Source organism: Aspergillus uvarum (assembly GCF_003184745.1).
Source record: "Aspergillus uvarum CBS 121591 unplaced genomic scaffold BO82scaffold_6, whole genome shotgun sequence".
Classification (NCBI taxonomy): domain Eukaryota; kingdom Fungi; phylum Ascomycota; class Eurotiomycetes; order Eurotiales; family Aspergillaceae; genus Aspergillus; species Aspergillus uvarum.
In genome coordinates, this window is record NW_020291303.1 from 432,317 (window position 1) to 447,969 (window position 15,653).

General features: G+C 50.9%; 5 protein-coding genes across 5 annotated transcripts; 2 read left to right on the forward strand and 3 right to left on the reverse strand.

The window, feature by feature from the left end:
• Positions 1–870: 870 nt before the first annotated feature.
• BO82DRAFT_302097 (putative cutinase) lies at positions 871–1,805 on the forward strand (the record flags this gene model as incomplete). The annotated part of the gene is made up of 3 exons (XM_025632106.1): positions 871–1,130; positions 1,217–1,434; positions 1,544–1,805. Coding segments are annotated over exons 1-3 (708 nt in total), but the record flags the coding sequence as incomplete, so codon positions are not given.
• On the reverse strand, positions 1,546–2,762 carry BO82DRAFT_429141 (uncharacterized protein). The gene is made up of 4 exons (XM_025640506.1): positions 2,612–2,762; positions 2,419–2,531; positions 2,263–2,325; positions 1,546–2,135 (listed from the first exon to the last, which is right to left on the reverse strand). Exons 1-4 carry the CDS (start codon positions 2,705–2,707, stop codon positions 2,039–2,041), a joined length of 369 nt encoding a protein of 122 aa, XP_025495838.1. The 5' UTR covers positions 2,708–2,762; the 3' UTR covers positions 1,546–2,038.
• A 549-nt stretch (positions 2,763–3,311) lies between these two features.
• BO82DRAFT_380736 (zinc-dependent alcohol dehydrogenase) lies at positions 3,312–5,294 on the forward strand. Its single transcript, XM_025637783.1, has 9 exons — positions 3,312–3,607; positions 3,678–3,763; positions 3,886–3,934; positions 4,035–4,120; positions 4,293–4,352; positions 4,415–4,514; positions 4,582–4,632; positions 4,690–4,753; positions 4,823–5,294. Exons 1-9 carry the CDS (start codon positions 3,465–3,467, stop codon positions 5,192–5,194), a joined length of 1,011 nt encoding a protein of 336 aa, XP_025495839.1. The 5' UTR covers positions 3,312–3,464; the 3' UTR covers positions 5,195–5,294.
• A 216-nt stretch (positions 5,295–5,510) lies between these two features.
• On the reverse strand, positions 5,511–5,871 carry BO82DRAFT_350964 (uncharacterized protein). Its single transcript, XM_025634292.1, has 3 exons — positions 5,855–5,871; positions 5,667–5,780; positions 5,511–5,593 (listed from the first exon to the last, which is right to left on the reverse strand). Exons 2-3 carry the CDS (start codon positions 5,773–5,775, stop codon positions 5,523–5,525), a joined length of 180 nt encoding a protein of 59 aa, XP_025495840.1. The 5' UTR covers positions 5,776–5,780; positions 5,855–5,871; the 3' UTR covers positions 5,511–5,522.
• A 1,887-nt stretch (positions 5,872–7,758) lies between these two features.
• On the reverse strand, positions 7,759–14,114 carry BO82DRAFT_422553 (P-loop containing nucleoside triphosphate hydrolase protein; the record flags this gene model as incomplete). Its single annotated transcript, XM_025640210.1, has 4 exons — positions 10,492–14,114; positions 10,311–10,411; positions 8,081–10,247; positions 7,759–7,995 (listed from the first exon to the last, which is right to left on the reverse strand). Exons 1-4 carry the CDS (start codon positions 13,693–13,695, stop codon positions 7,759–7,761), a joined length of 5,709 nt encoding a protein of 1,902 aa, XP_025495841.1. The 5' UTR covers positions 13,696–14,114.
• Between the last annotated feature and the right edge of the window lie 1,539 nt (positions 14,115–15,653).

The following is a 15,653-nucleotide window of genomic DNA, read 5'->3' on the forward strand; positions in this document are numbered from 1 at the left end:
ATGCTTTCTTTTCCTTTGCTTGTAGGAGCGAAAGCGTGTCCCTCCGTGCTTGTAGAATGTCCTTCTTGCTTGTTACGATAGGGGTTTCGGAGCTGGATGCATGAAAGGTTTTTAGACAGGGGTCAGCAAGAGCAAGGCCCAGCTAACGTACCTAGGTGAACTTTTCTCTGACCAAACTTCGGTGGAAGCCGACAAAATGCTTGTGATAGCACCTTACCTACCGGTCTACTTCGACTGCTGACGCTCTGTATCGCCATATATCCACTGAGAAAGTACCCGAAGAAATAGACACCGATTGGTTTCTCTAATGGCTCTTGTCTACATATATGAGACCGTGATTACAATAGCTTTCCGAGGCAGGGCCATCTGACAGTGTTAACCAGAACTCTACCCACGCGTCAAAAACAGGATATTGATAACAGTCAGACCGTGGACGATCACTGCACCCTTTACCATTGACCACAGTGCCGACCCAAGTTAACCATGGAATATTTACAGCGCACGAGCATTCTGCCTGGGAGTTGACAATCGGTCGGCTGTTTCCGCATCGGTTGAGCCCGGGATACCTCCTGTTGTTCTACGGTTCGGTGCTCGAGTAAGCTCTCCCCGGAGTTTATTTACCTTGATTTCCTTGCCTCGGGGCACACAGGTCTCCCAACCTTCTACATCCGCCCCTGAAACTAAACCTGATTCCCCTCGGTCCAGGTCATCTCCGAATCGGCGATGTCCTTAAATGGTCGCCACAGACGAAAGCGACGTTGTCACCGGGTCAGGGATGGACGGGTCACCGCTGATTCTGAGCCAGGCTATTGTGCTACCGTGACTAGAGGGAAGTATATATTCGCGCTGGATCTTGTGCTGATGGAAAAATGGACAACCCACTAGTTTCAGTATACTAAGTCATGTTGGACTCTATCTCTTACGGCCACAATAGGATGGCCCATTTCAAGTGGCTTCTTGTCGGTGCCTTTGCCTTTGCTACGCTGGCCGTAGCGAATCCTCTACCTGCGCCAGAGGCCAACCAACTTGAGACTCGTCAAACCGGGATAAATGCGAATGATATCATGAGCGGAACCTGCAAAGACTTCACTTTGATCTTTGTCCGTGGATCATGGGAAGTGGGCAATATGGTAAGCCAGATGCTCTTCAAGTCTCTTGGCCACTGCATCCCATCATCATCATCATCACATCTCCTCTTGAATTAACACCGATATAGGGTGTAGTCATTGGGCCGCCCCTCTGCTCCACTCTGAAGGCGCAGATCAGCCCTAATCGAGTGGCTTGCCAGGGTGTCGGCGGCATGTACAGCGCCGACATACCTCAAAACTTCCTCACCCCGAACACGGATGCGAAATCTATCGCGTCCGCGGCCACGATGCTGGAGCTGGCGGCAACCAAGTGTCCAAACACCCAGGTCGTGGCTGCTGGATACAGGTATGCCTTGCTCTCTCGACATCTCCGATTTACCTGAGCTTAGGAGGCTCACCTTCCTAGCCTTGCCACTCTTCACATGAGCCATCAGCTAACGCAAGGGAATAAATAGTCAAGGCACTGCCGTCATTGACTACGCCATCCAAGAAATCAAGCACGAGGTCCGCAACAGGATCAAGGCAGTGGCACTGTTTGGGTACACGCGCAACATCCAGGACCGCGGTGGGATTCCGGGCTACCCGCAGGACCGAACCAAGGTGTACTGCGCGCCGGGCGATGTGGTGTGCGACGACATTTTGCTTCTAACGCCGCCACATTATACGTACGCTGTGTATGCGAAAGACGCATCGGAATTTTTGGCGTCGAAGGTGAATCAATCCAACTAGGAGGGGTTGTGTTTTGGGGTCCTAGACTTTTGGCTCTGGGTAATGGTTCAGATAGATTGTTGCTTGCGTACACCAAAGAATTGAGGGAATTAACAGTGGGCATGGAAGCCTTTTTCTGTACCGACCGTCTTTGAACTGGTTTCACTTGCAGCTTTATAGCATGGACATCGCGTTGTCAACTGATTCCCAACTACACCTCCCAAGTTCCAATGGCCTAGTCCTTACTCAGGATAACACTGCACCGCCCTCGCCGGATTTAATAGTTTGATGAAGATATCTTCCGTCGAAATCGTCCCCACGACATCCCGACAGGGTAGCCTAGTGTACACTATTGTCAGCCCATATCCCCAAGAACGATACCCGTCTCATAACTCAGCCGTACTCATCACACAGTGGCCCAAAGCGCAGCTCAGCCCAGCACAGCAAGAGGAAGAAAATAACGTACCCAAGAAGATAGCATTCGACTTCGACCGGCGGGTCCTGCGGCAGCAATGTCGCGTTATAGGCCCTTTGGTTTTTCCCATGCGTTAACAATGTACCTCCTTGAAGGTCCCGGTCGTCTATATGAGGGTTTTTGGGGGGGGGCAGCAGAAAGGCTCACGTCAGAGGGAGATCCGTACAGGTGGCCGGCACCACGGAGCGGTTGCTGATGGGGACTTGCACGTAGGCCGTGGAGTCGGGGATCCCCAGCGTGGAGCCGTAGAAACTCACTTCCTTTAGAGTATTCGACGTTAGAGATATCCTGGCATCCAGGGAATGGGGTCAGAGGCAAGGGTATGGAAAGGGAGGGATACGAGTTCAATAAAGTTGGTGGCCGCGAGGACGAGAGGTGCGGGGATTGGTAGCAGGAGGAGCGAGGATAGTAGGAAGATGGTGGTGCTAGGTTTCATGGTTGGATTTTGTATGACACTCAATTTGATATAAGTTTCGTTGGTCCGGAGTTGATTGGGAATTAGAACTTGAGAGTGGCTGGGTAGGAGCTTATTATGTATGCGCCGGTGGGGGAGAAGCTATATAGTATCAGTGATATAGCTTTGTCCGAAGATTGGATGGCCGAGCAGGGGTTAAGTGTAGGCTCATCTGGTTAGTGCTTATTGTGGCACTAAGAATATCTACGCTACCAGGTATGTCTCAGAATCTGGGGTCATAATATCTTGAGATATGATTCAGAGCAGATATCAAGTATTCATTTGTTACGCTTGCTTTTATGCCAATGATTGATTGACTCAGGATTCAGTCTGCGGTAGTCTCTGGAGTCACCACCTTGTTCAGACTACTATTCCCCTCGGAATGTTTCCGCATATTCACCATCGAGCCCATACTATGCTGCAGAATCATCATTAATTGAATCTCCCCTACCCAAGCATAAGAACAGGGATCCGATCGATCAGTCCTGAGGAACCCCCCCTCTCCGGATATACCCCACTTCTTCACCCCCACATCCGTATCTCCGCCATCGGCAGCCAGCATCGGGATCGCGATTGCCGAGTTCGATCCGTCCGTTCTTATCTCCCCCCCGCAGAACCAAAACCGAAGCTGCCATCATGAGATATCTTGTACCTCTACTCCCCTTTTTCCTGCTCTATACTTATCACTACACCATCCCCCGCCAAGATCTCCCCTCTCATCGTCAGCAACCAAGAAAACATGACCCCCATCCCCAGAACACAAACCGCCGCATGGATCGAGAATCCGCGCCCGCACGCGCAACTGGAATTGCGGCATGATGTGCCCGTCCCCGAGCCGGTGGGAGGAGAGGTGTTGGTCAAGTTGGAGTGTACTGGTTTCTGGTGCGTTCGTCTCCTTTCTCCTCACTGTCTTGCCTTGAGCCAGAGACTGACATCCATTGAAACGCGGTAGCCACTCAGATCTGCATTGCATTTACGGGGAGTTGCCGATGAGTGTTAATGTGGTTGGGCATGAGGGGGTGGGGAGGGTGGTGAAGCGTATGCTTTCTTCTTCTTCTTCTTCTTCTTCTTCTTCTTCTTCTCCTTGTTGTTGTTGTTGTTGTTGTTGTATCGTGTGCGAGGTGAGAGGTGGTTGGCTGACCGTATGTACTGGGCTCTAGTCGGTCCGAATGCTCCGAGGGACATGTTGGGGATGCGGGTTGGTATCAAGTCTGTACCCTTTGTCTCGTGTCCTTTACCTTTGGCTTGCTGGTTGAGGGAGTCAAGGTGCTTGGTATATATGCTAACCCTTCTTGTTGTTGCTTTCTAGATGGTTATGGAGTAGTTGCAAGGATTGTCCGACGTGCAAGGTCCAGTATACCAACTGTCCGAATCAGAGGAACTCGGGGAGGGTGTGTAATCATGATATATTGCCTTTGTTTCTTTGGGTAAACTTTTACAAACTGACTGACGATGTATGGTTCAGAGTGTGCCAGGGACGTTTCAGCGTGAGCCTATTCCTTCCTGCTTATATTACCTGGGCGAATCTGACCCACCTTTTTTGTAGAATACGTCGTCTCACCGGCAGACTTCGTGTCGCCGATTCCGGAGAACTTAGAGCCGGAGACTGTTGCCCCGTTGCTGTGTGGTATGATTCTTTCCCTCCTTTCGTCTACATGCTTGATCTATTTCTAATGGGTCTACCACCAGCTGGTCTCACCATGTACGGCGCATTGAACAAGCTAGACAAGTACTGCGACAAGGGCGATTGGGTGGTGATCATGGGTGCCGGCGGGGGGCTTGGTCATCTGTATCCCTCCCCGTGCTCTTCCCTCCAATCCAGTATACATGGTGTACTAAATGCTCGGGTGGGATAGAGGAATCCAAATCGGCAAGGAAATGGGCTACAGAATCATTGCTGTGGATAGGCAAGTCAAGTCTCTGACCTCCAGCCGAACAATCAATCCCAGCTAACAATCTTACAGCGAATCTAAACGAGACTTCTGCATGCAATCCGGCGCAGAGGCATTTGTTGATTTCAGCGACGACGTATGAAATCTTACCTCCCCACCCCCTTCTATTATTCTTGTCGTCATAAAACTAACAATCCAACTTCAGCCCACAACCCAAATCCAATCCCTGGCCGACGGCATCGGCGCCCACGCCGTGATCGTGGTCGTCGGCCTCGAAAAGGCCTACGAGCAGAGCGTGGAGTTCCTCCGGCCCGTCGGCACCTTGGTCTGCGTGGGCCTGCCCCGGCCGGACTATCACCTCCCCATCTCGCCGCTGATGTGCGTGGACCGCGGGTACCGGATCGTGGGCAGTGCCGTGGGCACCGAGGACGAGATGCAGGCGCTGCTGCGGATGGCGGCGGCGGGGAAGGTGGTCACCCATGTGACGGTGTTCGATCTAGAGGCGATCAATGAGGTGGCGGGTTTGTTGGGACGGTTTGCGGTGAAGGGGAGGGCGGTGCTGCGTATCCCGGCTTAGGGGCCGGACTCTATATCCTTAGCCTATTGGTTGGGCTGGAGAGGAGGGGCTGAGGTGGGGGTGCTTTTTTCTCTCTCTGAGAGTCGGAGGTCCTTTGGGGATTATGCGCAGTCTCTTGTCTATATTGGGGTGGGTGCCTATGGGTTTATATTCCTAGACTTTCTCCCGGGCTTGGCAGACGATGGAGGGAAGAGAGGGTTAGAGTTGATTCATTATCTTGTCATTATCATGCTGCTGGGGTCTTGTTTATGTATATAAGGGACCAGAATCTCGATCCCTTCCACCCTTCCAGCGTTGTATGTGCATTTGCGTTTCATGATCTGTACGCTTATGCGAGAAAACGGCCGCGCATGTTTCCCTGGCGCTGGGCGTCGTACTTGAAGCGCATGGTGAGGTACTCTTTGTATCCATCAGCTGTTAGCTCTGTACCTGGCTGAAAGAGCTCGAGTACACAAGGAAGAGAAGCACTCACCCTCAAAGTTGATGCTGCCGTCGTGGTTCTCGTCGAACTCCTTAACCTCATCGACGGTCATGGAAAGGCCATCCTTGGAGATGTGGCTGGCGGCCTCGTCGAAAGACATGCCCACTGGAGTTGTGGTTAGCCAGCCTCCTTTCCGGTGTGCACCAAAGACGGATAAAGCGGAAGGGTCCAAGACTCACGGCAACGGTCGGAGGACTAGGTGAAGCAGGCACATAATCAGTGTCCAAAGTCCGCGTGGCACCGGGTACTACCGAAAACTTACCGCTTCGTCGTACTGTTTCTTCATCTGCTGGAACCAGTCCAGGGAGTAGTAGAGGTTCTATTTCACCGGTGTCGTCAGCTTGTCTTGTCTTGTTTCGATGCCGAGGGTATCTAGAAATGAGGAAGGGCTATTCTGTTCACCTTAGGGTCCTGGGCCATTTTGAATGATGTTGTTCCGGGTTTGCGATGGTTTGGAATGAAGAAGCTGCTGAATGCTCCGTTGGCTGGCTGGCTTGGGAAGGAAGAGGAGGTCTAGCTGGGTGCTCGAGGGGGTTTATATCCTTTCTTTCGCCTGGTCTCTTCTTTTGTAGCTTGGATAGTGAGTGTGATTCATTCTACCTCAACGTCTTCGAGATGCTCATTACCCAATTGCCTTGGGGGTAGAGGGTGAGGTGTCAGAGTTCGACTGCATGTGCAGAGAGCTGCTTGCCTTCTTGTGTGGCAGGATCCAGTTTGGGCATTTCAGCATACAGCGTACAGCAAGCAAGCATACAGCATCTGCACGCGCGGAAACACGGTTGGGCCCACGGTGACTGGGAAGCTCGTGCGGGTATCCTTCCTAGCAGAGTAGCTGGTGGTCAATCAAGGTTGGAGCTCCGTCAGCCCTATCGCGGTGAGGGAATTGAATTTTCATATGCGGACCGCGGGGTAGGTGGGTAGGTAGACAAATAGGTAGAGTCTTATCGGGTGGTAGAGCTGTATGCTGCATGTCGAAATGCCCAAGGGACTGGTTGCTGCTGCATCGTGTATGGGCCGTGAGAGGCCGGGCGGTTGTCTGCGATGAGCAAGAGCTCGAATGTGATCGTCGAGTTGAAGGCAAGCAGGTGTGAATGGTGGTTGGGGGATGGAGGACAGGGAGGAGTTCGTATTGGATAGTTGGGAGATTTCTGGCCGCGCAAGAAGCATGTCTATCTTCAGCGCGGTTGTATCAGTGTAATGAAAATGGAGTCCTCCTAGTAGCATTAGGTCCTGTATCCTCGCATCTTCATCTCCTCGCTTTCTGGTGTTTTCTAGGAAGGAAACCTAGTCATTCTCGAGTCGTTCTTAGTTAACATTAGCATCCTACCTCAACCTCAGCAAAAAGACCACCCACAGTGCAGTAAGAGACACTTACCCATCTACCCTCGTATCCCACCGCAGTAGCAACTTGCTCCTCCCGCACAGCACAGTCCCCCTCCAGATTCTGCATAATATCCCCGCGGCCGCTGCGCGTATCACATCGATCCAAGCTGCTGGTCGGGGATGTCGGAAGCTGCAATGCAAAGCCCAGAAGCAGAGCTCGGGAGCGATCATCGATATTCTTTCCCACCTGAGAATAAGAGGGGAAGGGTGAACAGGGTAAACAGTGGTGAACGTGGAACGGAGGAGGGACAAAGCTGCAGGTGCAGGCAGGCTGCATGCAAGGCACTCTCGGTCGAGTTTAGTTTGCTTTTCGCCCTCGCCGCTGCTGGGTGGGCTCCGCTCCACCTCGCATGATAAGGCTGCCACATTTTTTTCCCGCTGTACGCGCGGGCGAGAAATTCTGGCATGCTCCAATGCTCACGTTCGACAATGATATGTGTGATGTTTGAACGGTGGGGGAAAGGCAGAGAAAGAAAGAAAAATGCCGCATGGGAGGAGGGGAAAGGTGACAGCTCAGAGGTGGGTGGGTTGGTGGATGTAGGATGGAGGGGTACAGTACAGTACGACAAATCCTCAGCACTGTTGATTCATTCTACCTTCCAAGATAAGTCACATGTTGCAGCAATTTACTCCACTATCCCATCACTCAGGACCGTCGTTTTCTGGTCACCCATCCTCAGTGTTTCCTTCGTCGTCTGATTTACATCTCGATCAGATTCCCTTCCATTCTGGCAGCCACCATTTCGTCTCTCAGCTCCTCCATTATCATTCCTTCCCTGATGTCCTGCTCGGTGAGCTCTGTCTCGCCAAACTCTTGGTCTATATCCTCGGCCGGACGGGCACCTTCGGCGAGTTGATGGTTCAACCCTCCAACTGGGGCCTCGCACTGGGGGCATCGTGCTTCCTCCATGGGCATGCCGCATTCGCCAATAGTGAACTATGAGATGAGTACGTTAGCAGCGTCGTGGCTAGTACAGAACGGTGGGTTTGCACTTCAGCGATGAAAAGGCAGAGATACTTACTGGATGATTGTTTTGGCAATAGTACCAATGGCCTGTGCCTGCGAACTGCTCCGCCATTGCTCTGTACACCTGGCGTTTCTCCTCACTAGTCACCAGAGCATAGAACGTCCCCTCGTTAATGGTCCTCTGTGCGTCTTTGACATCTTCCATTAGGTAGCCCAAGAGCTTCGGCGACTTGGTGCACAATCTCTCACAAAAGTCCAGGTCGTCTTGGGCACGCTGGCGGGTCTTGGTCTCGGTGTCCATCTCGACAGTCTTGCCGAGTGCTCGCATGTTGGTCAACGAAAGCATGGAAAACAGAGCAAAGTAGATCCCAGCTTCGACTCTTTCTTGCAGAAGATTGGCCTTCATGGTGGTCTGCTTCAGCGAAAGACACTTTTCAATCAGTGATTTTATGTGATTGGCTGTGAGCTGAACTAGAATATTTCGGATGCGATAATCCACGTTCCGATTGTTGCAAATGTGGTCCCAATCGCTAAGTACGACCCAGCCGAGTCTAAGGGCGAGGACCTGCCCACGCAGGCCGAAACCGGTTTGTATGACGGATTTATCAGCGAAGGACTTTGCACTCATAGATTCATTTTGTCGGGAATTGGCAGACGCGAGCATGTCGTTCAACTTGCCTAGTGGCTGTTCCGCGGTCGCAACAGACTTAACGAATTCTTTGACCCGTTTGACCAGGGCTAAACCGGCAGCTCGATAAGCTTGTACCGCGCCTCTGGCTTGGTCGGGGCTTTTCGAGACACCAGCCTCGAGGGTCCAATACTGAAGAAACTCAGTCCGTAAGTCTTCAATTTGCTTCTCGAAGCGGACAATTTTGTCCGCAAGTTCGGCATGCTGTGCACTGGCAAACGTGACGAATTTGCGTGTAAACTCGTCCAGCAGGAATCTTTTCAAGATTCGACTGTATCGATTTATGTCTCGGAGCGGGCGGCGGCACTCTGGACAGCCCCTCAGCGCTGACCCGGGCATCAACCCCCAATGAGAAGGCTTGGTGCTGATAATGTCGCCTGTAGACGCATCAATATTGAAGTAATCATTCATACCTAAAAGGCCATCCAGGGAAGCAACAGTGTAGAAGTGGTTGCAAGGAAGGAATATTAGGGGCGACGTGTCCAGGTCAATCTCTTTGTACGTCTTGAACTCCAAAAGGTCAACCTGCTGTTGCAGAACCTCAAGTGGAGCACAGGTTTGACAAACTTGCGAAGGTGGACACGGCTCTCCACACATTCCCGGGCACTGATGTCCACACGGCTTCATCCTCTTTTCGCAACGTCGATTGCATGGAGTATTCTCACATGGGACAGCACAGGGGAGCTTGCAAGCTTCACGGTGCTCGCAGCCAAAGTCACATAGCTCTGCGCACGGAGGACACGGCTCCTTGCAGGTCTTGGGGCATCGGCTATGCTTGCAATGTACTTCACACGGACGGCGGCAAGGTAAGCATGCCGTTGCAGGATGGCATACACGATCACAGTAATGCGTGCAATTTGTGAAGCCCTTGCGACAGACACTGATGCATTTACCATGATCAAGGACAATCGCTTCCTTCTTCTGGACCCGACAAGAGGAGCATAACTTCTGACAGCTATGTCCGCAAGCTAGTTCCAGACCACACTGAAGAGAGCATTTCATGGGTTTCCCCCTCTCGTGGCATTGCACCTTGAAGCTGTGATCACACCAGGGCGAGTTGACGACGAGCTCTGCTGTGCATTGCACAGTATCTAGTTTAGCTATGCGAGAGCATTCAACGCTGTCAATCGTATGTCCACAAGGTAGCATGACGTTGCAGACAACTGCGGTACATGGGCCACATGGCTCGTAGCATTTCCTCGCGCATGGATGGCCGCATCGCCTCATTTTATAGCACTTTTGCAGGCATTTGACTGCTTTATGCTGTTTGGATGAGTGACATTTAACCACGCACGTATGCCCGCAGTTTAGTCTTAAGCCGCATGTCTCCGCGCAACCACCTTCCGGGGACTTGATGGAGAAGTCATCGGGACACGCGACCTGCATCATATTGTGTGGATGGCGCTCGCAGTCGAGCTCGAGATAGGGTCCAATATTCTTGTTCTTTTCAAACAGGTCAATGACAGCCGACCACATCGGCGCTGTTGATGCCGTGTTTGCATCGCCAATGAGGTACATGCCATGTTTTGCACGACTGGGTGCAGAGATATTAGTGGCGGTCGTGCAATATCAATTTGATTATCTCGAACATGCTTACCTTAGCAGAACATTGATGCGGTTCGGTGATTTGAGGAAACCACAATTTCTGAAACTGTTGCTTCGGACCAGGGAAACAATAACAACGGTTGCCTCCTCGCCCTGAGTTAAACTCATTTGTTAGTTTGGTACGCAATATAGTGAAGTGAAGTAAAGTGAAAGGTGGTACAGATCTTACGTACCTGGAAATTGTCAACCGTTGACAGTCTCAGAGCGTCGAGCAAGCTACCCTTGCTCACAACATGTTGTCCCTGGAGCCGACGGCTAGGATCATTGGCCGTTTCTGCACACTCTGCCTCGCCAAGTCCCCCGGCATCTCTCTCACCAATTATAAGGGTCATTTCTTGTTCAAGGACATCCCTAAGCAATCTCAATTGTCCGACGTATGGTGTCAGAACAGCAATCTCGCCAGGACCATACTTTCCTTGTCTCAGAAGATGCCTTACGAGCGATGTCACCATGTGGACTTCCCATGTATTAGTCTTGCTATGCATGGGATCGGAAGGGTCGCTGTAATCTTCTGCGTTGCGATGGTCAAGCCAAAATAGTCTCTGCTTGAGTCCTGCAACAGCAGGATATATAGTCGTGGAAGGATGATCCTGCAACTTCGGATAGAGCGTTTCACGGACTAAATGAGCAACCGAGGGATGCATGCGTCGCTGGATATTTAACTGCGTGACAGGGAATCGACGCCCTCCCGTCTGCCCTTCGTCGCCGCCATTACCTCCAAAATGGCTATTAGCGAGTCGCTCGAACAGTGATTCATCGAGGCCATATTTTGCTCCTTCGCGGTCATAACTCATTGAGAGTCTGAGGTTGCTGATGCGTGGACGGAGTTGAAGATGGTCTCCAATCAGAATGGCATGCTGCACCGATGGCAATAATGCGGTCAGGACATGAGATTCGAGTATCTCTCCGGCCTCCTCGCAAATCAACACTTTAGCCTGAATGCCACGAATTTGGGACGAGAGATTCGCCAGCATCGTCGTCGTGACACCTATGACGTGGAATCTCTGGAGCATGCGAGCTTCGGCCGCGTGATAAACGGCTGTTAAATTCTGCTTCTGCCTGTAGTATGCTTTCACCAAGGACGAGAAGGCCTTCCGAAGTTCATCGAGTGCTCCCTCATGCCAAAAGTCGTACAAGCGCATGCGTTCTACCGGCGAGAGTGTCCACACATCGGTCTGCAAGAGTTCTTCGGGAGAACGCGGCCCATCGATCTCCACCCAAGCGCTAGCATCATCACCTTGCGTCCAGAGCCTGAAGGCCTCAACCTCACTTCGGTCGGGATCGACAGCTGTGATACGGTCTGCTTCAAATGGGAAGCGTTTCTTAACGAACCACAACGTCATCTCCATACCACCAGACTCCATCGATCTACATACTTGTTCGAGTTCCGCAGCGATTTCCTTCACTTTGTCATGGTGAGAGTACCGCTCATTGTTATAAGCCCGGATGAACGGCCCTCGATCAGCCTGTTTGTAGCTATCGATGGATAATGCTTCCAAGTGTGGGAATGCGCTTCGCGGGCCAAGACGCACGATGCTTGTGATACCTGCATCGAGAAGCCCTTGCAAAAATTGATCGAGCGCGTGGGGAGTGTAACAGACACACAATATCGGACCAAGGTCAAGCAAGTCCCGGTTTGCTGACAGGCACTTGGCAAGCTGTATACCGACGTAGGATTTTCCCGTTCCAGGCGGTCCTTGTATGAGTGCGATCTCGCGGCGGAGGGCCCAGACTAATGCCGTCGCCTGACCCTGATCAAGGCTTGTTGTGTTCGCAAGCTGATCGGCTACCCACACTGGATCGTCTTGGAGGGAGAAGGATGGGGTAGGGTCGTCGCTGCTTCTGCTTGTATCAGTTCTATCTTCCGCAATCGGTTCTCCAAAAAGGGAGGATAGATCCAGAGACTTATGGTTGTCGAGATAGGTTGGCGGGGGCACGGTAACATATTGTTCCACGGTATCAATCGACAAAGTTTGCTTGCTGGCATTCCAATCTGGACGAGGGACAATCCAGGTTGCAAACGGCAGATGCTCCGGGCGTGCATACTGAGCTTGCAAGCATTGTAAGACCCCATCGAATGAGTTCAAAAGCACAGCTGGAAACTCGGCCAATAGAAGCGGCCTTTTGCTGTTTTTGAAGCGGGCAAAGTTGAAGACATTTGTAAGCTCTGAATCGTGAAAATTGTTTGTCAGTCTGAGACTGACCGAAGCGCGCGTGGCACTAGCAACCAGACCGCTGACGGGCCTGGGCACATTTTCTCGTGAAGCGGGTGGATTAGAGGTGACATTGAGATCTCTTTTAGCAACTTGAAGGAAAGTCATAGAGACGTTCGTTTGGTCCTCGCCATCGACTAGAGCAAGAACCACTGGGCTCTCTTTCAAGGCTTGGGTGGCTTGCCACCATTGCTTGCGTCGGGCTGGGCTCATGGATTTCAGTCTTGAAGGCTGGTCAAATTCGAGATCGACTTCAATACCCTTCTTTCCACCCGCTCGAACCTGCCGGACGTTCACCCCAAGATAGATACGCACAGGGGTAGTGTCACTATTACGAAGGATTCTTCGCTTCAAGCGCCTGTCTGGCTGATGCACGAGGACATCCCAGTTCTTCAAGATCACGCGAATCGAGTCGCGGAGCAAGCCGGCGGTATCCTCACGCAGCAGGCGGAACTGGGTATCGAGAAGCCGGCGGATACCTGTCTCATGTTGATCCAATGTATCGAAGACCGGGTCTCTCGCTGGGAGAAACTCAGCTCTCTCGAGAGAATAGATCTCAGATATCGTTGGGAGTATGCGGATGTTTGGGATGGAGGCGTGATCATTGTCGTGTCGAGGCCCATCCGCAGACAGATCGCCTGGTAGGTCAACTTGAAAGTCTTTGGCCTTCGGTAGCATGTGTTGAGCATTGTGATGAAAAGAGATAACTGGGGAGCGGTTGAGCGACTCTCCCATGGACAATACGTCTTTCAGCTTGATGATGTTGTCATGAACCCCCCTCAAGTTATGAGAAGCAACGCCGCTGAAGATATCTTCCTCATTGTAACAGTTGCAAAGACTCTCAACGATACGCTTGAAAGCAGTCTGAATTGCAGCTTCTTGGTTCAAGGTCAAGGTTGTAAGAAAAGCTTTTGCAACAAGCAGCAGTGTTTCTTCGGAATCAGGCACGTCATTGTTCAATGGCCTCTCATTTGCAGTGCTTGGTTCAGAGCTCACACGCAGAACGTGTTCTGCCACATGAGTAAAGAATTTGACAGCACGACGGCCACCTGGTCCATAGATCACGTTGTATATTGTGCCTACTTGGCGTTCGAGCGCAAGGGATGACAAAACTCTATCATTCGTGATGAGCCGAAGAAAGAGCACGCCGTGAACGTGAAACATCAGACCAAGGACACTATATGTCTTGGCGAGCTCTGTCTCAATTATTTGTCGAACAACAGCAAGTCCTTCTTCTGTCGCAAGACTGGTGATGAAATCCTTACGTTCATCTGAGCTTCGCTCGATCGTGAACAGCCCCCTCTCAAGAATGTCTTTGATCTGTGGCGCTGTAAAGTGTTCCTTGGTCTGTGGAGGTAGGATTCGACTAGTTATCTGGAGTCTAGAACTTGTAGAAGGTCTAAGGCATTAGCAGAAAGACTTGAAGTGCAGCACTGTCATTCTCGTACCTGGTCTCAATCGGTGCGGCTGGGAGAATTTGAGCATTTCCGCGCTGCACTCTTCTCACCATAAGTCTTGGTCCACGATGATGGTTTCCACGATTAGGGTCCTCGTGATGAGGTCCTGTATCTTGATTCTCGGTTCTCTGTGTGCCAGGAGCCTGATTTGGAGGGACATGATGTCGACCGCGATGAGCTCTACCTGATCCCATGGGTCTCGCAGGACCTGGTGGCGGTTGGCCAGTCCCAGCCATGTTACAGGAAGTTGTGATGCTTCCTTACTCTTTGAAACTCTGAAAGAAAGAAGTTTAAGTCTGAACTCAGATGATGTTTGGAGAAAAGAATTTGTGTGGGTTTAAACACAGAATGGATGGGGAGATCAAAATGAACAAACAACAGAGGCGGAAGGTATAGTCAAACAGGGAGGTAGGTTGTTTGAATCGTTATGAAAGGATTAGGCAGAAGCAACATGAAATCTTCGATGATTTTTCACGCGGGGTCACCTATGTTCAGTTCCTGACTTTATCCTGATCATACACATTAGGGCAGATTCACTGAGTACCTGCGCACGGACCGCTTTGATATACAAGAAAGTGGGTCCAGGGCTGACAAGGCGCTGAGGCGGTCGTGAATGGCAGTTACATAGTGCAAAAACACCAAAGGTCAAACTAAATATATGCTCATGGTTTAGTAGACTGTCAATAAATGCGTGTTACTAAGACAAGAGAACAATGTCATAATGAGTGGGTCAAGTACTATAGCTCCTTACGCAGAAGCAACACAAAGAGTCTCCCATTGCTGTCATCTGCAATGGCCATACACTCAGCGTTGAACTGAAACAAACACATGTGTCGAACTACCTCTTCGATCTACCCAGACAAGACTCGGTAGTGACCTCACTTATCGTGCGCAACAGGGCAGTTTGACTGTGATGTGAAGGCATGTAGACCCAGCAATGAGGTAGCCCGAACAGGGGTCTCATGGATAGCCTGGAACGATCTCAACAGCGGTATACGAACTTGCCAGGGCGAGATGGGGTGTCTCATCAGATGAGAAAACATTGCATCAAGCATCTATGCTATTTTGATGTGCAGTGTCGTAGTAGATAAGTTTCCCATTTCTCTAGAGGCCAGTAAGCATTGAGTCAAGATTGAACAATGATTGCAGGCATCTTTGCCATGATCTTCAGTGTTCATCACATACCTTGTTAGCATATTCATTCGTGTCTTGATATCGCTCTTCTGTTTCGAACTACGCACATTTTGTACGAAACCTAGCAGGTTCGTCTTTGAGGATGCTGCGAAGTGACCTCTTAAGTGTGGCGATCATGGTCATATCAATGCGTACTGCCTCTTAGGGCAAACATGGCTGTATGCCTCTCAGCTCAGCGGAAGATTCAGGACGACAAGCCTATCCGTCTCATCCAATATTCTATTGCCATAATAGGCGCAGCAGAAGCGTATGTTATTTGTTACACAAGCAAAGGCTAGACATGTAGCAACTATGCTCACGCAGCTCACGTTTCATTGAGTCTCAGACCCGTCGATGGTCAAACACTTTTCGAACTGCGCATATGCCGATTGCAGTATAACGAGGTCTTCAGTTGGAAGTTGGAGCAGTTGGAGATTGTTTGCGAGATAAATTTTTTGACTGTCGATCTAATCGGGTTGAAACACCGAATCT